General features: G+C 42.1%; 1 protein-coding gene across 4 annotated transcripts; it reads left to right on the top strand.

Moving 5' to 3' along the window:
• Positions 1-1,938: 1,938 nt before the first annotated feature.
• Positions 1,939-22,531, top strand: IL1R2 (interleukin 1 receptor type 2). 4 transcript variants are annotated; one of them, XM_017818457.1, is made up of 9 exons: positions 1,939-2,041; positions 10,689-10,816; positions 10,909-11,167; positions 13,340-13,514; positions 14,561-14,735; positions 15,811-15,876; positions 17,180-17,315; positions 18,745-18,890; positions 20,207-22,531. In XM_017818457.1, exons 2-9 carry the CDS (start codon positions 10,738-10,740, stop codon positions 20,320-20,322), a joined length of 1,152 nt encoding a protein of 383 aa, XP_017673946.1. In that variant the 5' UTR covers positions 1,939-2,041; positions 10,689-10,737; the 3' UTR covers positions 20,323-22,531. The 4 variants fall into 4 exon arrangements, with proteins under 4 accessions (XP_017673946.1, XP_017673945.1, XP_017673947.1 ...); XM_017818456.1 differs by lacking the exon at positions 1,939-2,041 and adding an exon at positions 3,247-3,299; XM_017818458.1 differs by lacking the exon at positions 1,939-2,041 and adding an exon at positions 6,190-6,218.
• The last annotated feature ends 477 nt before the right edge of the window (positions 22,532-23,008 follow it).

Genomic DNA, 23,008 nt, shown 5'->3' with positions numbered 1-23,008 from the left:
CCCAGTGAAATAAATGTCCCTGTGATAACAGATCCTGGAAGCTACAGCCTGGAAGAACCAGCAAGGATATCAGTTTTGTTGGGAAGGAAGCTCTCAATCCAGGAATGTTTTGAAGGAAAACCCCACCACTTTCTTGCAAACTTTCATTAAAGTTGCCCAAATTTTCCTGCAAATGGTAAAGCCTTCCAATGAACAAAGTCTGAATGAAAACTCTTCCATCTTGTGATTAAGAAAAAAATGCATATGAAAGCAATATTGTTGTCAAAACATCTTTTTCTTTTCAAAATGTAGTTGATAGCAACGATTTAAACAAATATCATTAAATAGTCTTGGCTTTCCATCACGTGTTAAATCCTCCCAAAGTCTTTAAGAAATTGAAGTTGCTGAAATTATGAGTTCTCTTTTAAGCTGATATAGAACATTATGTGCTTGAGAAGGGCTTAACTCTGTGCATTTGAAGGCTGAAATCCTCTCAAGATCAGTTTTGCTGTCCCATGTGTATTTGTATTCCTGTTATGTGGTCAGCTGTTAAAAGTATAACAGAATACCATGAGCTCATCTGATGGTACAAATGGTACAAAATCTGAACTTTCTTCAGTACATCACAGTGTGTGTGCATCAACTGAACAGATACACAAAAGATAAAGACTAAGCCTACTAACTCTTTATTGCAAGTGTGATCTTGCAGCATCACTTGGTTGCTCTTGCATTTCTTTTTTAGGACGATGGTGTTGTTGGGATTGGTTCTATTTCTTCCGAACTGACTTGATTTCTCCTGATTCATGTTTTCGAATACACTGATTCTTCCCCCGCCTCTTCATTTAGAAGCAGTATCTGTTTCATCTGTTTATTTATTATTCATTTATTTGTAACCCTCTCTTCATTTATATCACTGATCCAGAACAAGTCTATCTCGTCATGTTTTTTCTCAAGCAACTGTTGATGCCAGTCAGAATTGCTGGTCATTGTGACATTACATACAGGACAAGCACCAAGGGAGAATGCCAAGTACAACTGAAACTTTGTTGTCTGTATTTCTATAGCATATGCACTTTCATGTGTTTTGCACTGTGTCCCCCATCCCATCACCATAAATCCTGTGATAATGAATTACACATTACTGTAGTGGAGTAGGAAAGAAATAACTTGGGTTATTGTATCCACTAAGTGTGTTTCATATGCCTACTTCTTAAAACAAGTGTGTGAAATATACTTGTGTGTCCAAAAGACAGTAACACTAAGGTAAATGAGAAGATTTACTGCCTGCATTATGTAAATGACTTCATCTTCTTGGTGAGACAAATATTTAATTCAGGAATATGTAATAAAAAAGTAAAAGTAATGGTTAATATTACACTCCCAGTACACCTACAGTTATGTATGATCTGTACCAGCTCAATTTTTCCCTAATCATAAGCCGTACTTTTGTCACTGTTTTTCATAGTATGAAGTTACTTCTTACCTACTAAATTTAAGTTCAGCTAACAAAAAGTTAATTATGAACAAAAATCTTTGTCATCTGTTTTTCTCTTTGCCTTTGGAATTCCTGTTTGCTAGGTTGGCTGCTTAAACCAAGCACAAAAACTGATTTAGAAATCTATTGTTCCTGTTGTTTTGGCTCATGTAATTCTATATGACTTCATGTTCCTCAACTGGACATAGTTCCTCCCCCGTCTGCTGTTACCGTGAGCTTTTTGTAATCACTGCTGTGTTTTTAAATCCCTCAACATTTTTCACATGCAAGACCACAGAGCTTTATACATAAAAAGACCAATAATGATTGCAAGCAAACACTGTGATTTCGGAACTGGAGGGAAAGAAAAAGCTAATCAGCAATCTCAGGTTTGCTTCTTTTTCTAGCATGCCCCTAGTGCCCCCACTGGCTCACTGCCTGCAGTCTGAGAAGATGCCAAAGCTGTGGGAAATGTCTGCTGTTCTCCTCGGCATTGCTTCCTCCCAGTCAGCCCCACCTCTTAGCCCTGACATGTCGAGTGACCAGATTGGTGCTGCAGCTTTACCTGAAGCCCTGCAGTAAGGCATGGTAGGTGATGTATGCTGTAGGCTTGCTCCATCCAAGCAGTGGGGATGGCTGCTAGCTTGGGGAAGCAGAAGGAACCCCAGTGAGGTTGTAGGAAATTAGGGGTTGTCCTCTTCTCCCAGGTAACAAGTCACAAGACAAGAGGAAATGGCCTCAAATTGCATCAGGAGAGGTTTAGATTAGATATTAGGGAAAATTTCTTCACTGGCAGGATGGACAGGCTTTGGAATGTTCTGCATAGGGAAGTGGTGAAATCACCATCCCTGGAAGTGTTCAAAAGGTGTGTGGATATGGCACCTGGGGATAAGGTTTAGTGATGAACATGGTGATGCTGGGTTAATGATTGGACTCGATGATCTTAGAGTTTCTTTCCAGCCTGAATGATTCTATGGGTGGCCCAGACTAGAAAGGTATAGGTGCAGCAATGCTGGGGCCCTGCATTGATCCCCTTGCTGAAGCTGAGTTCCCCATCACCATGGGTGGCCATCATTTGAAAAGTGTGGAAGTGGCAATGTTAGGACTCTGCTGTGATCCCCTTGGCATACCTTTTCCAGCCCCAGTGTCCCTGAAGCTGTAGGCTCTGTTGCTCTCTGAACCCAAATGCTAATGCTAATGGTGTCTTTTCACTGTGGCTGACGTCCCTATCACCACAGGTGACCATCATTTGAAAGGCATGGAAGCAGCAATGTTGTGGCCCTGCACTGACACCCTTGACAAACCTTTTCCAACCTCAGTGTCCATGGAGCTCTAGGCTGCTTTGCTCTCTGAACCCTACCCCTAACCCCAATGGCAGTTTGTCCATGTGACTGAGGTCCCCATCACTACAGGTGGCCCACATAAAAAACAAATATGGGCAGAAGTTTTGGTTTGCTGTCATGATCCCCTTGTTATGCCTTTTCCAGATGTGGCAGTTTGAGCCACATTAGAACTCCAAAATTCAATTTCCAAGCTTCCCCCACCCCTTCCCATAATTTATCCCAACACCGAAGAGAAAACTTTCAGGCCAGAGGCTTCTATAGGGGAAGGGGAAGTATTTACATTTATTTACACAAATAAATATACTGTACAGACTAAAAGCAACTATATATATATATATATATTGCACTTCTATCAGTCCCTTCAAAGCTTCTCCTTTAACTTTAGTCCAGGAAAAGCCTTTTCAGGCTGATAAGTAACCAGTCTCTCTCTCGTGGGAGTGTTTGGGGCCCCTGAACCTTCAGCTGTTTGTGGAAGTCCTTCCTTCCTCACGAAGTCCAAGAAGGTAGCTCTGAGTCCTTTCTCCTTGATCCTGTGTCATTTCTGCTGTGTGATCTCTCTCTCTCGGTTTTGTAGGCTGCTGTAGTGTAGCTTATCAACGTACGCGTCCTCCAAGTCAGTTTTTGGCTGCCCCTGGTCAAACCTTGGGAGGGCAACTCCCGAGCCTTTCTCTCTCTGGCCCTTCTCCAACTTCGCCCAGGATTCCTTTCCCTAGCGCCGAGCTGCTTCGTTACCAGCCCGTCCACTTGGCTCTGCTTCAATGATGAGCCTTGCACCACTCCCACTAAACAGTGAAAGGAAAAAACAGCCCCCTTCTGCAGCCTGGCTGCAAAGGGGGGGAAAGAAGAAGAGCGCCTGGCTGCAAGGCCTGCCTCTCTCTCCCTCTCGCTTACCAGTTGTTTGTGAGTCGCGTCCCTCACAAACACTCACTCACTCCAATGCTGTCTCTAACTCTGGCCTAGGCAGAGTTGGGGGGCCGCAGGGCTCCCCTCACCCCCCCCGGAGGGGGGAAGAAGGAACCCAGCCACCCCCTGGCCTTGTACACCTACACGCAGCAGACACCAACAGAAACACACTGCCAACAGCTTCCAGTGCTGTGTATATATGATTTTTCATAGGAGCGAACAAAACAAGCAGTGATTTGCCCTCCAGGGAACACTGCCCTGGCACCCAATCATCTCTGAGCCCCCGACTCTCAGGGGGGGCCAATCTTAATCCATGACACCAGCCTTGGTTTCCCTGGAAATGTTGGCTCTTTTATTCTCTGAACCCTAACCCGAATGGTTTGAAGTTGTGGCAGAGGTCCCCCTCACCATAGGTCACCCACAATAAAAATGTGTGGTATCAGTAATCTTGGGTTCCTGCTGTGATCCCCTTGGCATGCCTTTACCCACCCCAGTATCCCTGGAGCTGTAGACTTTGTGGCTCTCTGAACCCCAACCCCAACACTAGCCCGTATGGCACCTTGTTGCTGGAGCTGAGGTCCCCATCACCATTGGTAGCCTAGATAAAAAAGATATAGGAGCAGAAAAGTTGGGGACTTGCCATGATCCACTTGGCATGCCTTTTCCATCTCCAGGGTTCCTGGAGATGTGGGATCTTTTAGTCTTTAAACCCTACCACTAACCCTAATGACTTCTAGTCACTGTGGCTGAGGTCTCCATCACCGTGGGTGTACTAGATAAAAAAGATGTAGGGGCAACAATGATGTTGGGGCCCTGCCATGATCCCCTTGGCTTGACTTTTTCATCCCCAGTGTCCTTGGAGCTCTAGACTCTTTTACTCTCCAACCCCAACACTAATCCAAACCATATCCCTGAACAAAATTCAGGATATCTATACACCATTTTATCCATGACAGAAGGAAGAGTAGTAAGAGATATTTTTTCATTTTTATTGTCATTTCAGAGATGCATTAGGATGTATTGATGTTTAGATTGTCACTATTTAGCAATTTAAATTACCGTCTCTGGTTCAGTTTATAGAGACAGAGATATCATTTTACCTCTACTACTTTTAACAAACTGAACTTTGCAACAGTCCTCTGTCACTGTTTTTCCACATAGCACCAAATATCAAGTAGTCTGTGCCCTGGGATGGTTTTCTCCCTTAAATAAAATCCAGCAAATCCTACTTTTTCAGAAATCATTTATTTTACCAGCCTATGGCTGTGTGTCTGTGCACAGCGACTCTGGGCTTCTCTAGCTATTACTTTGTCCCTTTCAGCCTGTTGATTTCTACACTGAGGGTCTCCTCCTCCATGTTGCTTCCAGCTCTTGAGAGTGTAATTATTTTTCACAGACTGCCTGGCTTCTATTGCTATGAAAGAGTCTCTTGACATCCCAGGAAAAAGCAGCAGTGAGGCAATCTGTAACCAAGCCATTGCTGCCTTGGCCAAACTAGCACTCCCTCATGGCAAAGTGTATCTCTTGGAGCATCTCCTCCTATTTCTTCCACTTAGTCATATACAACCTGGGTATGACAGCACTTATTCCTCTGGCTAAGCATGCAAATTCCTATGTTCCTGGAATCTGTTGTGCCTTGTGCTAATTTCTCTGTTTAGTCTTTCTCTTTCTTTTCCATCTATTTGGTAATTCTCAGAGTTGGATAGCTTTTTTCCTTCCCTCTCCATTTCTGTGCTCCTCAGGACCCCATCTGGGAACAGTGCACAAGGATATTATAAGTAATGAAAACCAGGTTCCATCATGTCAATAAGCCCAAGAACATGTGTTGGTGCAATAGTTGAGGTTTACTTTGCATCTTTGCTTGCCAGTCAGCTTTCAACATTCAATATTTCTTAACCCCTCATCACCTTATTTTTATGTGAACCAGAGAAATTTTCTTCGGTTTTTAATTGCGTGATATTCACTTAGCCAAACTGGATAACAGAATAAATAGCTAAGTCTATGGGAGTGCAGTTCTTGGATGCCAAACATCATCAGCCACAGAGCCACTTGGGTGAGTTCCTCCAAGGCAGACAGCAGAACCTGAGAGTTGCTAGAAGAAGCTGGCACGTTATTTGTCCCTTATAGAAATGGTCTTCATTACATGATGCCTGAATTTCCATCTCCCCTTCCATGGACTAGGGATACTGAACAGACACACCATGCTTGTGGAGGCCTTTTGAAAGTCTCTGTTGCAAGGAACTTCCAGAACACTAAATATTTCTTGAGATTTTGTTTATTTTATTAGGATGTCTGAGGACAGCAAAATCCACCCAAATGTGGCAAGGCAGCTGCATGTAGCCCTGGTGTGGGAAATAGCTGTGTAGTGAGATGAGCAACGGCTGAGACATATGGGAAATAGTCTGATCTTCAAGTCAGGAATTTCACAGCTATGCTCCAGCATTTTGAGCTGTATACATGAATCATCAGCACAACGAAACCAGAGAATGACACCAGCTTCCCTAAAAGAGTCTCTCTCTGTATGTATAGCTGCTAGACTTGCATATTTCTGTTTGTAAATACTCAGTGATAACTGACTGCAAAAATAACATGGCCTTCTCAGCAGAGAGCTCCTAAAAAAAAATTACTTGTTCTACCTTTCATTTCTTCCTGAGTTATTCTAGACTAGACTTTTGCACCTCCAGATAAACTATTTTAACCTGAGGTTCTTGTAGTGGTGCATGTGATCAGGACATTTTCTGGATAAGAAGACTGCCAGGACAGAGCTCTTCTAAAGAAAGCTGTTTAACTGTGTTGATCCTTGTTAGATGGATCGAAGGACATGATGCTGTCTGAGTACTGCACTGCTATTTGTGTTTAGTTTAGTTTTCTAAGGCAGGTCAGCATATGTTACTGCATTATAAACTCACTTTGAATGTTGCAGCTGTATCCTCTAAAGGGCTGTGTTTTCTAAATGCCTGGAGTTGTAGCAGCATGAGGAAAGTTGGTGACTGCTGATGTGTACAGATGGGAGACCCAAAGCATTGCCCCACAGAGGGAAAGTCAGGCAGCAACCAGTCCATACAAATGGTAATGGGCAATGACAAGTTGACCAGTTGTATCAGTGTAGTTGCAAGCGAGCCCAAGGATGTGCTACTGCACCTGGCCTAGACAAACTAGTCTTGGGTGAGGTGCGAAAAGAGGACATGACATGAGGGGAAGGAAAGCACTGGAGCACGGTGGGGAAAGGCCATGAAGTGGCTGCAGTGGAGGAGTGTCTGTGAGGGCATGGGGCACAAATCTGTGGAAAAGAAGTGATGCTAGTTCTGCTGCTCATCAAACAGCTTGTTGTCACATGTCTTTACTCAGTGCATGCAATGAATGTGTTTGCAGCAGTGGGTAGGTACAATCTTTCCAAAGATATCAAGCCTCATTTCCTGCAGTTTTGCTTTTTTTGAGTCTGGTAAACATCTGGGTTATTTGTTGGGGATTTGCCTCATTTTGGTGACCAGGGTTACAATCAGAGGCTCCCACATCTATTGTGCAAGTCACTCATACAGTAATAGCCTGATATTTAAACTTAATATAACACAGGTCACCCAGTCTGACAGCTTGTCTTTCTGATTGCATACAGTGAATTGGAAATGGAAAGACTGATATAGTTTTATAATTCATGAGGTCAGATTCTCAGAATGAAGTGCAGAGATTCTGGAAGGCAAAAGCAGGGGTTTCATAGTTCAAGTGTGAGTTTAGCATCGAAGGGATTGAGTTCTTTCTTTTCTGCAAGAAGATGGAGTGCTACAGGGCAGTTAGTAACTTCAGTTGCGTCATCAGCCTTTCAGATTTATGGATAACAGGACTGCTGAGGAAAATCGGTCAGCTTGTGTGTGGGGCTGATAGCTATAGAGATCCTTGCAATGACTGCATTGATCAGCATATAGAAACTATACAGACCACTACAGATTGAAATATGGGGCTTAATGATTTTTCTTTTCTCTTTATTTACTGAACTGGTTATAATATGGTCAATATTGCCTACACAAAGGAATATATGCAATCCAAGCATGTGACACATCCCCAAAGATTGCAGTATATTAATAGTTGTCTTCATTGATATGTTTCTTCTCTCCATAGTAGAGGGCAGTATGGTCTCAAAACCTGATAATTTTTCATCTCTTAAACAATATTCTGAGGTCTTCAATACAACTGAGACTGATATTAAAGAAAAAGTCAATGAATTATGTTAGGATTAAATAAAAATTGTTCTTATGTGCTTACTGCAATAAACAGCTATGTTATTTTTATTACTCTGTCATTATTTGGTTAGTCAGAGCACCACAAGGCCTGAGCCTTGGGCTAGGACCCCAGCGCTCCAGACCAGGGTTGCTTGGCCAAGGTTTACAAAGCCCAGGCAGGTGAGGACATTTCACTGAAGTCTGCTAGACCTGTGTTCTGACTCCAGGTCCAGCAGGTCAGGCAGACACCACATCTTGCCTTCCTGGGCTTGCAATGAGGCCGTGCATGACAGCTGCTCCATGAAGCATCAAGAGGCTGTAAGAGATGCAAGGTTGCCTGGAAGGAACATGACAAGTCAGGACAAGGCACAGGAAAAACTGTCTTGTAGTTCAGTTCCAGATTGAAGTCCCTCATTAGATTGCCCTCTTCTAGACACGTGAAGGCCATCATTGCCACAAATTATAGTCCATTTCTTACTCCTTCTGCTCATGATCTGCTTATATCTGCTAATTCTTTATACCCTATTGCAAGAGAGCCTTAATGTAGGCAGTCACACTAAAATGGATGTTATGGAAGGAAAGGGCAATCAACTCATTCGTGATTCAAAAGCGATCTGAGAAATCACAGAAGATTTATGTTGTCTATGACAAGCTTGCTAAACCACATAATGTGAAGATTGCAATTATTTAACTACAGTGCAATTTTTTAGCTGACCATGCTGCAGAACTCCTTTTGTTACTCATGAGAATTTTTTATTTGAGGTAGAGCACGAAATAGTCATGTGAAGACATGAGTGTATGCAAGCTACCACTCGTCAGAAAAAAAGGAAAATTAGTCACGTACTCATTTAGCAGTTATTTCCCCTTTTTTGGGAAATCCAAACACATGTTTTCTCTCTGTGCCTCTGTTTCTCTCATCCTCACTCTACGGAAGGAAAGAAAGCTCTGTCTAAAATGTCGTTTGGTTCTGACACAAATCTGATTGGGCAATGAGAGACAAATTTCCGCTGTGTGTTGAGCTAAACCTTATATAAGGTCCTCACTAGCAATTTCCACGATAGCTTCTTTTGTGAAAAGCTAATGGCTGAAAGACTGCAGAAACACAGGTAAGTGAATCTGATGGAAATTTGGGAATGAAAACCTCCCCTAAACCCTCAAACTGTGTAGGGCTTATGAAGATCTCTAGTTACTAAAGCAAAGGAACTGGAAATCTATAAACAAAATGACCAAGTGTTTTCATCAGGCAAAGAAACTGAGAGAGAAACTCACCTGTTACAGAGTATCCGTGTGAATCATGAGGCTTGTTAATGACACTAGCACCTAGTCCAGGTGCAGCTGAGGGAGGCTACAGCTCCATACCAACGCCCTTGGAAACCCTCGCAGATCTAGCAGTAGGGGAAATGACCCATGGTTATGACACATTATTATTGAGAAAGAGGTTGGCTTTGTGGTGTTGCAGAGATGGCAATAAGCTGGAAATAGTTTATTGTAGTCAAACTATCAGATGCTAGATAAGTATAGCTACCAGAACAGGAAGAAATTTGGATTAAAACCATGACATAAATATGAGAGTGATAGGATAAACAGAAGATGCCCAAAGGTGAATACCTAGGAATATGGCTATGTTATATTGGTAGAAATGTTTTTTTTTTTTGCTTTTGGATATGATTTGAAGTAATTGCACGGTCATTTAATATTCATCATAGTGTTAGACTAATGTTAAATGTATGAGATTTCCATTTCTGTATATAAAATGGAAATGCTATGTATCACGTGCATACGTGTACTGTATTGCGCGTAAATTCCTTACACAGAGCATAAACTAGTGCCTCTATGCAGCATGTTTTATATATTTTTGCCTGCGGCACACTGAGATAACACATTATCAATTGAGTAGCAGCAGCTGAAGCCTCGTGGCAGAGCAGAAGCATTCAGTGATGTACACAGAAACTTCTGGGTCTGTGGCAGGTCCATACAGATGACGTTTGATGAATGACTGCCAGCAGATAGTTTTGTTTTCCCTTAGCGTCACCACATCTGATTTTCAGGACAAGTTGTTCAGGGTTTCCCTTATCTTTTTTTTTTAGAACAGATGTGGTAGTGTCCATGCTGAAAACTCACTTAAGCACCATCAGCAAGACGGGTGTGCATGCGATGGGAGTCAATGTTTTTGCTCCAATAGAAACATTTGCTGGAGACTTTGAAATCTTGGCTCTGGTTATAGCAGGAAGTTTGCCTGCAGCCTGATCCACACTAGCTGGCCTACTTTAGTAGCCACACTGCGGAAAATACAGTGGCACAGGATTTAGTGAAGGCCATATAACCTTGCGAGACACCTGAGGTGATGGTTTCAGAGAACCAATATCTCTTCTGATGCATCCCTGCTTCTGTGTTCACCCAAGCTACTGCACTACAGCTCACTTGAAGCAGCTGACCCCTGCCTCAGTCACATCTTATTGCAAAATAAGCAGAACTAGATTTTCCCACCCTTAGCTGTTGCACTGAAAAGCTGTGGGGACAGAGCAGCATCTTGTTGTATGCTATTTTCATCTCCTGGAGTGAAAGGGAAGGGACAGAAGTGATATTTGTGTGCCAAGCCAGATGCTCTGGTTTCACCAAGTCAGCCTCCATAAACTAGGGATGAAGACCCCTTTCTGCTCAATAAGGGTGAACTAAAGCTCCCCAGGTCTGGATTAAGGAAAAGAACATTTAACTCCTAAGATAATACTGACTATTTTCATTATATCATTTGTCTTGTAATAAACTTCCTTGTAGATTTCAAAAGACTTTCCCTTGACCTTCCTCCAATTTGCTGTGGAAAAAAATGTGTGGGCTCTTCTTTGTCCTGGTGACGTGCACAGCAGGTGCCTCTGCTTTCAGATTCCAGCAAGTCAAAAGCATGGGTAAGGGCATGCTTTTTTTCTTTCTGTCTCCCTCACCCTTCTGTTCAATGTGCCTCTCTGACAGTAATGTAAAAATGTCTCTGATTATATAGAAAACTGCCCAGATCACACCGTGTTTTTCAAACACTACTACGAATTGCATGGAGAACCTGTGGTTCTGAAGTGCCCTTCCTCCAGTTACAAACATTTGGATTTTTCTGCCTTGACTCCTAATATCACATGGCATAAAAATGGTTCAAAAACCATGATATCGGGAAGAGATGAAGATCCAAGAATCTGGGCAAAAGAAAATGCACTCTGGTTTTTACCAGTGATGCTAGAAGATTCAGGAGTATATATCTGCACGAAAAGGTGAGTATTTAGAAGAAAATCCAGTGAAATAACAAGCTCACTATGTCTCAAACGCATTAGCTTGATATAAATGAAACTCCAGTTATATTCAGAGCATTTCTGGGTAAGATCATTTCCTCACTGACATTACCAGAGAAAAAATGTGGAAGGTCAGAATCTTAAGTGCATTATGTGTCTCCTGCAACTACATATACTGAAAGCTGGATAAATTGTGAAATGGGATTGCTGCTTTGGCTATGATGTCATGGGAAAACAGTGTATATAGAATTTGTTCTGGCTTACCTATGGACCAGTCAGTGCTACGGCAAGTGGGACGTGCTGCAGGCAGGGGATTTTGCAGGATGCAAATAGCCTTGGTGTGCTTCAGGTTGCCCTATGAAACATATACTAAGACACTGTGGCTCTGCAGTGGCTTCCTTCTTTTGTCTTCCTTGTCCCTGGTCTTCATTTTATTTCTCCTTCACATTTTAAACCAGAATTTGATTGCCTTGGTATTACTGGAAGACCTTTACCAAGACTTGATGTGTATTTTCTAGATTGATAACGGACCTATGCGATTGCAATGGGTGGAGACTTCAGGCATGTTTTTTTTCAGCCCTGTTGGTCGTTTTTTTTCTGAGTGTTTACAATCTGACAGCCCAGTGTACCATTTCAAAAGAGGTACCAGGGTCTGGATTTGTTGGCGACTAAAGAAGGCAAAAACCCCCATCACCCTTGAAGCAAGAACTCCAGAAGGTGTCCCAGGTCCCTGTCCCCTCCAAGCTCCTCCAGCCAGCCAGCCTCCCAGTACATCCCTGGCATCTTGCTCTGGGGTTTATAGTGGAGAACATATCTCCACATCCCTGGAGCTGCTTGTGTAAAGCATGGTTTCCTTGCTGGCAAGACACACCTTGTGAATGATGTGTGTCAAAAGAAGAAGTTATGGAGAGGCAGAACTCCAGTAGAGAAATGATGCTCAGCATCTTGGGTTAGCCATTCCACATGTCTCAGCAGCAAGAAATGGTGGGGCAGAAGAGAAGACACTGATAGTGAGGCCAAAGCAATAAAAGGTTGTAAATATTGTTCTAGATCAGAGTAGTGCCTGAGACCTTCAAGGGTGTTTTTTAATCCCTTCTTTGTACTATTCTGGCTCAGTTTGTCAATATATAATACTGTGGCAGTGTTACTAATACCTACAGTAAAATGCTCTGAAATACGTTTGAAAAAGACATGCAAGAGTCCAGTACATAACTTCAGTGCTAACACTATTACAGGACTAACAGAGTACAAGCAAATTGTATTTCCTTTTCCTATGGAAAAGCTATCAGATTTTTTTTCAACACTGCAAAATGAGGGTAGAAGCAAAGGGGTAGAAAAAAAAATGAGGGTAGAAGCAGTGATCTCTGCTTCTGTGAAGCTAGTATTTTGGATTTGGGCATCCAGCCTTTAAGCGAGAGATGACCACAGTGCCCTGGCAGCAGTGTCAGTCTGTCTGCTTGCAGCCCACAGCTGCTCTCCTGGAGGTGGCAGCCGAACCCCCCGGCTTTGTTGGCCCATTCAAGGACCAGTCATTGCCCTGGGTAGAGGCATCTCCAAGGCAGGGCTTCAGAGGTTGTGGAGGACAGAATTTAAGCATCTGTCTTCCCAAGTTTGGTCCTCCTTGGGACTGGAACTGATTGTCACTTGGGGCCTGAATGAAAAGTTGAATATTGCAAACCTTTCAAAGCCAGAATGCCTTCTTTTCTACACAATATGATAGGTACTCACAGAAACGCCTGTGGTTGTGCAATAGTGACTGTAGATGTATATCAATACATGCTTTAAGGTTTTTATTTCATCATTAGGGTTTTCATAGTCAGGACCTTTTCCAAGGAAATGGTGGAGACTTCATGACACATCTGCTACTGTTCAGGTGAAAAAATAAAAAAATGCTGTAGTCTAAGGGTGCACAGGAAATTTGGTGTACAAAAAAGAAAAGACTGAATGTCCAAGGCAGACATGTGTCAACCATATGTTTAGATTGTGCCAAAAGAACAGTACCAGTGATTTTTCCAGCATCCCTCCTGGTATGATCTCAGACCTGGCCTCCTAGAAACTGCTAAGGAAAGAAATGGAGCCAGGAGGAAACCTTGAGTGTCACTCAAGTTCCCTGTGTCACTGGTGGGTGCTCACCTCTCCCTCCTCTGTCTGCAGGAACTCCTCCTACTGCGTAGAAGTCTCCATCCACCTCACAGTCGTGGAGAAAACAGCTGCTCAGGAGATTGCCTATCCCCAGGTCCTCTTCACTTTCACTTCTGGAAAGATCGTTTGTCCTGACCTGTGGGATTTTTCACCAAATTGCACAAGCCTAGAGCTCAAGTGGTACAAGGTAGAACTTTCATCTCCTTTTTGTGCATAACCTAGTTCCAATTTAGCACATAAATCTCCACTTTATGTTTCTCCTGAACATCATGTTGGTCAAGTCATGAGCACAGTGTAATATACTGGGAATTTTGGGGCAGATGTATATATTTCAAGAAAGGTTCTCTGGGGTGGATTCAGCACAGGGTGAAGTGTTCCACATGTTGTATGCTCTCACAGTTAACCTTGGTTAACTTTTATTTATGCTTCACTATGCTTGCATGCTCTGCCTTGTGCAGCTGTTGTCTTACTGTGGGATGCAATACATAGGCTGGCTTCCTACAGCAGTGCCTAGGTTGTGATCGGTACCACACCAGTAAAATGGTGCCGCTCAGGATTCCCTTCAGAAGTGGGATATAAGCCACTTTATCTAAGCAAAAGGCTGCCCCCCTCAATATGGTTCTCATTACAACTGTCTGAAAGAGCTACCCTGCCTTCATGGAGCAGGAACATCATTTCTCCTTAGAAGGGCTCCAACCTTTGTATGAAGACAGCCTTAGGGATACAGAGCAGGAATTTATAACAGTTTATGAGTTATACAGGGTAAGTGACAGCTATGTGAAAATCTTTATGATTACTAGTATTTGTCTTCAAAGAACACCTTAGAATATTAATCTTACGAGGTCATATATGGAAAGTGATATAATTGTGAAAACCCTCATGGGTACTAAAATGGTTTTGGCTTAGAAGAATATCTTGGCTGATTGCTCTTAAGAGGACTCAGAAAAGAGTGTGTTATACCTTTTCCATCTTAAAATGCGCTCTTTATTGAAGAACTATGTACACACATTGTAAGTAGATTAAAATAATGGTTCTTCACGTTTCACATAGTGCCACGGAGCATTTTAGAGAGATACACATTAAAAGAACTTGCCCTTTGGTAGGAAAGTGGAACTGCTCAAATTTCGCAGTTATATTTAATAACAGAGAGATAGGGATAAGTAATTTTGTTTTGGACCTACACAGAACGTAACCATATCTGAGTCATAATGCCACTTGCTGTCCTTTCTCCAGGATGCCCTGCCTTTGGAAGACAACAATGAGAAATTCGTCATTCTGAAAGGTTCAACTTCTCTGATCATGACGCCTGTGCTACCAACAGATGCTGGCTATTACACTTGCAAGATGTCATTTCCATTTGAAGGTGTGATGTATGAAATCACCAGGACAATTCAGCTGGAGACTGTTGGTAAATATAACATTAGATGATTAGAGATGTGAAGCACCTCTTGGACAAGGAAAGGCTGAGACAACTGGGTTTGTTCAGCCTGGAAAAGAAAAGCCTTCAGGGTGACCTAATTGAGGCCTTCCAGTACCTAAAGGGGGCTTACAAGAAAGATGGAGAGGGACTTTTTACAAGAGCATGTAGTGACAGGACAAGGGAGAATGGCTTCTAACTGAAAAAGGACAGGTTGAGATTAGATATTAGGAGGAAAGTTCTTTTCTATGAGGGTGGTGAGGCACTGGAATAAGTTGCCCAGAGAAGTTGAGAATGCCCCATCCCTGGAAGTATTCAAGGCCAGGTTGGATGGAGCTCTGAGCAATCTGGTCTAGTGAAACATGTCCCTGCCCATGGTGGGGGTTGGAACTAGATGATCTTTAAGGCCCTTTCCAATCCAAACCATTCTGTGATTCTATGATTCAAGGATTGACACCTTAAAACATTACATCACTTAAGAAGACCTCTTCTTTGCTAATGAAATTCGGGAGAGGAGGTCATGCTCTATCTCTCAGGCATGCCAAGGGAACGGGGACACCGTGAGTGCTTGCCCTGGCACTGATGGGTCTCCCACAGCACCCCTGGCACGACAGGGGTCGTTCCTGCCAGTACCTGTGTTTTTTAAATAGAGTAATTATGTCTTGGGGGCATGGGGGTGTCACTGCAAATGACTTCAGAGAGGTTAGGAGTTAAAGCACTTTATAGTTGCTTAGGGCGAGGACAAAATGCTGTTTCGCAGAGGGGTGAAAGCGGCGGGGGGGAGGAAGGGACGTGGCGCTGCTGCGCCGAGCGGCCAGCAGGGGGCGGGCGTGCCATGAATTCCTTTTGCTGCATCCCTCGGGATCGGGATGAGAACGGGATCCTGTCTCCACAAACACGGGTCTCTGGTCTTGAGACGGGAATGTCTCTTTTAGCCAGTGGGTTTAACAATCAAATGTTTTCGTGGCAGACAACAGGTGTTGAGCGAAGTGTCACGTTTCTAGTTCTGGGGCCGTGCCCACGTTTTCTCTTCCATTAGCACTGACTGTTCTCTTTCTAACTTCAGAACGAGAGAAAAGAATTACCCCAATAATTGTGTATCCAACGCAAAAGACAACATCAGCTGTTCTTGGTAAGGTGCAACATTATTTTTGGAAACACCTAATCAGATAAAAATTAGAGCAGGTCCTCTTACAGTGTAGTTTGTTGGCGTAAATTGTAGTTTCTTTGATCTCTATTATCTTACCTGAGGGTCAGTGCTGGTGTAGTTTTTGTTTCTTAATGTTTACAACCAGATGCTGTCTTCCAGGTAGGAGAAACTGCAGAAGTGCTATAGATTTTAGTCCCTTACAAAGCAATAAAAACATGTTTGCACCATTAGCTCAGATGCCCACAGTTCCCTCTTCACTAAGAACTTTTCTTTTTCATATTTCCTCAAATTGGTCTGGTTATCTGGTAGCTTTGAATGAGCCATCTAGCTCTTTTGAAAAGAGACCTTTTTTCATTGGTTTTTACTGTTTGAACAAGACAGTTTTTAGTTAGCAAGTACCTTGATAGGATCTCAATTTTTGTTTGAAGATTATATTATGACAACAAATGTCTGTTGCATTTCCTCCTCCTAGACAATGCCAGTCACATTTTACACTAAACTTTCTTAACTTGGGTACTATACGCACAGCTCTGTCCTATGATGTTGTTAGTTTTCCCTGCTACTTTTCTTTCCATCATTGTAGCCTACCAAGTTTTGGGGTTGCTTTTTTTTGTTTGTTTTGGTTTGGTTTTTTGTTCATTGTTGGTTTTGTGTTTTGTTTTGTTTCCTGTCTACCTCCATGTAGTGTTTTGTGTTCCTTTTATCACCATCTGCACAGGTATAATAATAACATTGTTTGCATTATTGAGCCCTATGTTTTCCATAGATCCACACCAACCTGGAGTCTCCTTATCCTTAACTCTGAGTTACAATAACTTTATCAAAATTTCAGCGTTTTTACATAATCACTTTATCCACGGAGGTCCCACCTTGAGCTGAATGCTCTTGCCCACAACATCTCCAAGCAAAGCTACACTTTTGGTTAATGCAATTGCTCCAGAGGGGTAAATCACATGGTGCCCTTTGGGCTGCAGTACGTCAGAAAGAGCAAGGCTGCAGGAACAGAGCTTTGCCTCCTGAGGAATGTGTTTAGTGCAAGAGTTGCTAACTCTTGCAATAGGAAAATGATTTGGTTAGCACTGGGAAGGACTGACAAACTGAAGGGGCTTTCTGCCAAGGGGTAGGGGATCATAAGTAATCTGGGGATTAACCTCAGTTTTTAATGTAGTGGTGCTTGCCATGTGTGGGAACCCGATCTCCCACTGGAGTTGTTGGCTTTCACGAGAAGAAAAAGTAGTTCTTCACATGTATCCAAATTGTTTTTCAATCTTTGTTTTTTTGACAGGCTCCAAGATGACTCTTCCATGCAAAGTGTTTGTTGGGCTGAGCAGCCATGTCCAAACCGATGTGGAATGGCTGGCAAACGACACCAGTGTTGATGTGGTTTATAAACAAAGCAGAGTTACAGAGGGAGAACGACAGTAAGTCTGGCTGAAAGTGTTTCCTTGTGCTTGTTGTTTTAACCTGCAGTGCAAGAGGGGCTCTTGGTGCAACTGAATGCCAGGTAATGAAATGGGGTAGAGACAGATCTGAAGTAAAGGTGAGAGCACCTTCCCAAGGAATTCCTCGCTATGGATTAGGGTTTAGCATGGGTCAGGGACCATTTCCAACAGAGTTTGGGGATGTGGTATCTGTATTTTGAGGGACAAGAGTGTTTAACAGTTATGGATGTGAGCTGCTTTTGGCCATTTGTGGCCACCATTGCCAGATAATAACCTGGTCATGCTGCAGCCAGAGGTAACGTGGTCACTCAGCTGTATACCCAAGCCTTTATGTGTTTTCTCATCCCATGACTGGCAGCATTAGTTTATAATCTTGTTTATATGGATAAGTGAAAATGCATTAAACCTGTGGTCAGGAACCATAAAATATCTCTGCAGGCTTTAGAATAGAGCACACATGTACTTTCTTACTTGGACTTCAAAAATTACTTTGATTATGACTATCACTATCGTTCTTGCTGTTACATATTATTATGGAATTGGTCAAGGACAGTGACTATGACAGTTAAGGTTCATGTGGAACTCACAGTGTGTGAGACATTCCAGTTCTGCTGGAAGCCCCCATTATGGCAGCATGGCAAAACAGCTCAAATACCACCAGGAAAACAAATGCCCTGCAGAAGTCTCTGGCAAAGAGCCTACTGCCATGTTCCTGCCTTCTTGTGGTACAGTCGGAATTCCATTGCCACGGTGCAATGCAGACTCATGATCAGATCATTAAAGAGCAGCTGGACAACTGCTCCAGAAATGACTAAAAGATACCAAGGGACAATGTTTGACTGCAGCTAGAAAACCATTTTCAGAGAGTTGTACTCGTGAAACAATAATGTTGAAATAAGCTGGAAACTTCTTAGACAGTTTCTTGTATGGAGCTCTTGGCTCAGGACATGTGATAGACAGGAATGGTGGTTCAGTTTTCAGAGAGAGCATTTGCAGGTTTATGTTCTCCATATGTCCTCTTCCATCTGGTAGTAATAATTAATTTCAGAAATGAATAGGTGATCAGAAAGAAGGAATTAGGTCCTTCCCTAATGCTGTGTAGCGAGCTTAAAGATATACGGAATTCTACTTGCCTTTCTTCCTTCCCTTTTATTTATTTTTGCAAGACAACTTCAGATCTTTTTTCCTGTAGGCTCCAAAAAGTGCAGGATGAGTATTGCCCACTGAAACTCAGCTAGTTAGCAGAACTGGACTGGGAGACATCATGTGTCCTTGAATGCTGTGTGGCTAGTTCAGAAATGAGCCAATATCCAATACATTTTCTTGTGCTTCTTAGAATGAACATATTAAATAGAGAAAAGATAGCTTATAGAAGTATTGAACATTAAATTTTGCTTATTTTTTCTAGAGAAATTGTAGAAAATGGTGAAAACTTCATTGAAGTACCACTCATTTTTGATTCTGTTGAAGAAATGGACTTTTACACAGACTTTACCTGTCTGGCCCAGAACAGATATGGATACCAAGTACTGCCAACAAGGGTCAAGCAGGAAGGTAGCTGTTTTCACTGCTTATTTTGGATAATTGTTATTATTATTATTCTAATGCTGACATATCATCCAAGCCTTTTATACTGTCAGAGATAGTGCCAGAATGAATTATTGCCTGGGGAAAGTCTAGTTGACTCTTTAACCTGTAGTCTTTGATATAGTCTGTTCACAAAATACACCTTCTATGGGTTATTTACTGACATTTTATGTAGGGGTAAAGATCCAGCTGTCCTGGTATCTGTTTATTGAATAGGACTCCAGTTTAGATACACTTTGTGAAATGATGTTTTCAGTGAGACTACTGGCAAATTCCCTTTGGGTGTAGGAGGGCCAGAGCTCCTGCAGTTCCTCAACAAGTAGGGGAAAAAAAAGACAATAACAGAATTAATTACTTGAGTGTTCCTTTTCCTCATGCACGGACTGCTACCAAAATAACAAGAAGTGTAAATTATGATGGGTCTTATTATTTTGGCTCCTGGTGAGGGGAAGAGAAGACTTAAGCTCAGTGTAATTAATATTGCAGCATGCTAGACCACTGGCCAAGAACATGCTGTAAAATCAATGTGAAGCAATGCTAATTGTTTCTTTGCATGAGGCTGATGAATCACCAAAGCTTGCTCAAACTTAGAAAGGCACATTTAAGACTTCATTATGAGTTATAACTTACTCCAGCATTCTATGATGAGGGATTTGTACTCACTTTGCTGGATGTGCTGGCCTTGTCTTCCATGAGCTGCATAGGTATCACTCACTACAAAGGAGGCAATCCATGTACCGGTATATGCTGGAATAATCAAAAATAGTCTGGACAGACAGTGGTGTTGGAAACTGGTGGCCAACTGGTGTTGGCTTGATCATTACTAATTTATAAGCCACTCTGTAGGAGAAAATTATTCACACAGCTTGCGGGTAGACTAGCTGTTATGTACTCCTGTTCCATGCAGTGCTTTTACTTCCGTCTTGGAATGTCTCTGCTTTTAACAAATCAATTCGTGTGCCACAAATCAAGTGGCACACAGCCACTCTGATCAGGGGTTGGGAAGAGTCAGCTGTATGCAAAGGATTGATCTTTAAATTCTCACCCTCTGTTGTTCTCGAATTCTTCCTCCCATCTTCATAAACACATTTCCCAGAGTGTTCAGTCAACAGACCTCTTCCTTTCACAGGTGCATAAGCCATGCTGGAAGGTTAACTTGCACACATCCTTTTTATTGTGATTTCTCCTCTTCCTCCTTGAACTTAGAGAACTATATTCCTGAGAGTTGGTTGGTTTGTTTTTTTTTTTTTTTTTTAATTAATATTTATTCTTTACCTTTTCAGCTGGTGGCTTGTCCTGGTACATTGCAATGATTCCCATTGCATTGGCCTGTGTGATCGTGGGAGGGATATGCTGGAAGCGGAGAGACGATAAAGGATATAGCATAGCAAAGGTTTAAATTCTGCCTGGTTCTCCAGCTGCCAAGAGAACAAAAAATCACCATGGCTATCTTTCACATGAGGCACAGAGAGCATTTCAGACCTGATATACTGCATTCCCAGCAGACAGATATGTATCAGCTCTTTCCCTCTTCTCCAAGTCTTCTATGATCTGATGAAGTTAAGAATATGTTTCCATTTTTATACTGCCTAGATGCAGGAAACCTGATTCTATTATTTTGCAGCTAGGGTGCAATCTGTAGGATTTTGGAACACAGAATACTGGGATCATGCTCTGGATATGGGAAAGGTAATTTCAATAAACTTACTGGGTTTTTGTACAAAAAGAAAGGAAATCCCCTAGAAGACCCATTTGTTTTCCCTTTTCCAGAGCCAAATGCAGTTGTCATGGCAACTGCATATCTATGAACTTCTCCATAAAAAACTAATTTTTTTCACCATTTGGATTATTCTTTGCTTAAATGGACTGTCCCAGAATATTCCTCCCCAGAGAAAACTACATCTGCATAACAGATAACTGTACATTGGAATATTCAGTTCTGTTTTATCTACTAATATGTCATAGCTAGAGATTCATAGGCAGCTGTAACATGTTGTTATCTTTGCCAAGGAAAGAATTTGTGTTTTGAGAGTCATTTGACTAATAAAAACTTTCATTCCTGGAAGTAGTTGGACAGATTGCCAGTAGTAATATACAGTCTCACCCTTTTGTGCCTCCAATCCTTTCTGTGACCAATCTGGTGTAGCTTCAAATTGTGTCCTTTAAATTGAAGTATGCAAATTGACTACTCGTGATACAAAATGCTGCCTGTTAGGTTAATCTAACTGGATTCTAGTCTTGGCATAAATCAGAAGGGAGCAATAAATAATCAGTGACCATGCTGTACTTTGAGAGTCAGAAGGAGTAAAATGACTTGGTTACTTCCTATTCAAAGAGACACCACTTATAATAGCTGAGAAATAGTTACATGACATATAATGTGTATTATCTTCATCTATATGGGAGGGAAGAGAAACTGCCTTAAAGGACTACATTGTTACAGAGCCGTAACTGACGCCTCTCACAGACCCTGAAGATAAAGCTTTTTGTTCATGTAAATCATCCCAGAGGTTTTTCAAACTCTGCAGGAAAGAAATCAGGAAAAACACTGGCTCCAAAGAAACAAATGGTAACAAACTGGGGAAATGAGCAGCTCATGTCCAACTGGGAGAGGCCATAATCTAATTCCTTTCCACCATCTCTTATAGCTGGCTCTGAGTTAATCTAATAAATATTTGGAAAAACTTCAAAGAGTAGGATGTGACTTGAGTTAGGAAACCTTTATTATCTACTAGCAGAAATCTTCGCAAGTAATGAGATTTAAGCCAAAGCCTCCCTTTAAATATTCTAAGGCATGGAGATTAGAGTTCTGACACAGTCTGAGTCAAGAGCAACCGAAGAAGACCACAGAATTTACTGTTTCCAAGCACAGAATGTCAGCTATGATGATAAAGACTACATGTATTTTATGGGCAGATGGGAAAAAGCTGTCTGCAAGTGTGGAAACCAGTCAATCCACTTGGATATCTGTTCTTTGAAGGAAGAAAGCTATAGATGAACTGACCAATGCTGGAAGGAACATGAAAAATATTTTAGGAACATCAGGAATGCTCATTATTTTCAAGCAATCACTAGTCTGTAGCTAGAGAATAAATCTGGTTTGTCAGTAAGTGTAACATTTCAAAATGTGATTTGTTCTTCCTTTCCATCTGTATCCTCCAAGAGTAGTGTAATAACACATCCAGCTATAGGTACAGGTTGGATTTCACCAAGTAGTGGAAAAGAAGTATGTGGAGTATTGGTGCCATAAGAAAGTTAAACACCTCAGATCGTCCTCCAAACTAGAGCAGGAGAAAGAAATGTCAATGTGAGATAAAAATTAAACATAAATAGATGTTACTCAATGGCACCTTGAACACAAAAGCAATGTATAGAAACAAAGGCTTATCTTTTATTAAGTGATACTTGCTTCTCTAACTGTTGGTCTAGCAATATTCTGAAGGCTTTCCTCATAAGCAGACGTTCAAGTGAACTATATCATGTAGATATTTTACAGTAGGCTTGAATAAGTGGTCTACGTAATGTAAATGCTTTACATTTCTTTGTATCATTATACACAAGGGCAACATTGTTTTTGAAAATGTTATGTGAAAAATGAAAAAGAAATAAACCCCAAAACAATATACTAGTGTGTGAGTTGTGTGTAAAGAAAGATGTGAGATATGAGATTGGACTTTGAGGACGGCAGCACTTTCCTGGAGAGGTGTGATTTTTCCAGTGCTCCGCTGCAGAGGGACTTGTCCCCTGGAGGCACAGTCACCCCTGCTCTGTGGGGTTGCAGGATGAGCTCCATTCTTCAGCTGCTTCTCTCACCTTGTGACTGTGCCTGGTCACACCAAAGGAGGTCTGTCCTGATGGGCCAAGCTCTGTTCCTGACTGCCACCATGTTCATGACCGTCCTTGCTCTGCAGTCCCCCAAGTTTTGGGCTCACTCTGGGCAGGTGGCACTGGGTGGTCTTTCTCTGCCTACTAGCTGTCTTCTGTTCACCTACTGGCTTCTGTGGGGAGACTTCTGTTTACAGACTGTCACTGTAGGGATGTGAATTTAGCGTGTGCTCCCCAGGTGGGGGGATCCGTCTTGTTCA

The sequence above is a fragment of the Lepidothrix coronata genome, unplaced genomic scaffold, assembly GCF_001604755.1.
Source record: "Lepidothrix coronata isolate B3197 unplaced genomic scaffold, Lepidothrix_coronata-1.0 Scaffold68, whole genome shotgun sequence".
NCBI lineage: Eukaryota > Metazoa > Chordata > Aves > Passeriformes > Pipridae > Lepidothrix > Lepidothrix coronata.
This window is presented reverse-complemented; position numbering and strand designations above follow the sequence as displayed.

Coding starts and splice junctions, on each gene's coding strand:
- IL1R2 (XM_017818457.1), top strand. CDS start 10,738: ATGTGTGGGCTCTTCTTTGTCCTGGTGACGTGCACAGCAGGTGCCTCT. Junction 10,817..10,908: donor CCAGCAAGTCAAAAGCATGG/GTAAGGGCATGC, acceptor CTGATTATATAG/AAAACTGCCCAGATCACACC. Junction 11,168..13,339: donor GTATATATCTGCACGAAAAG/GTGAGTATTTAG, acceptor CTCTGTCTGCAG/GAACTCCTCCTACTGCGTAG.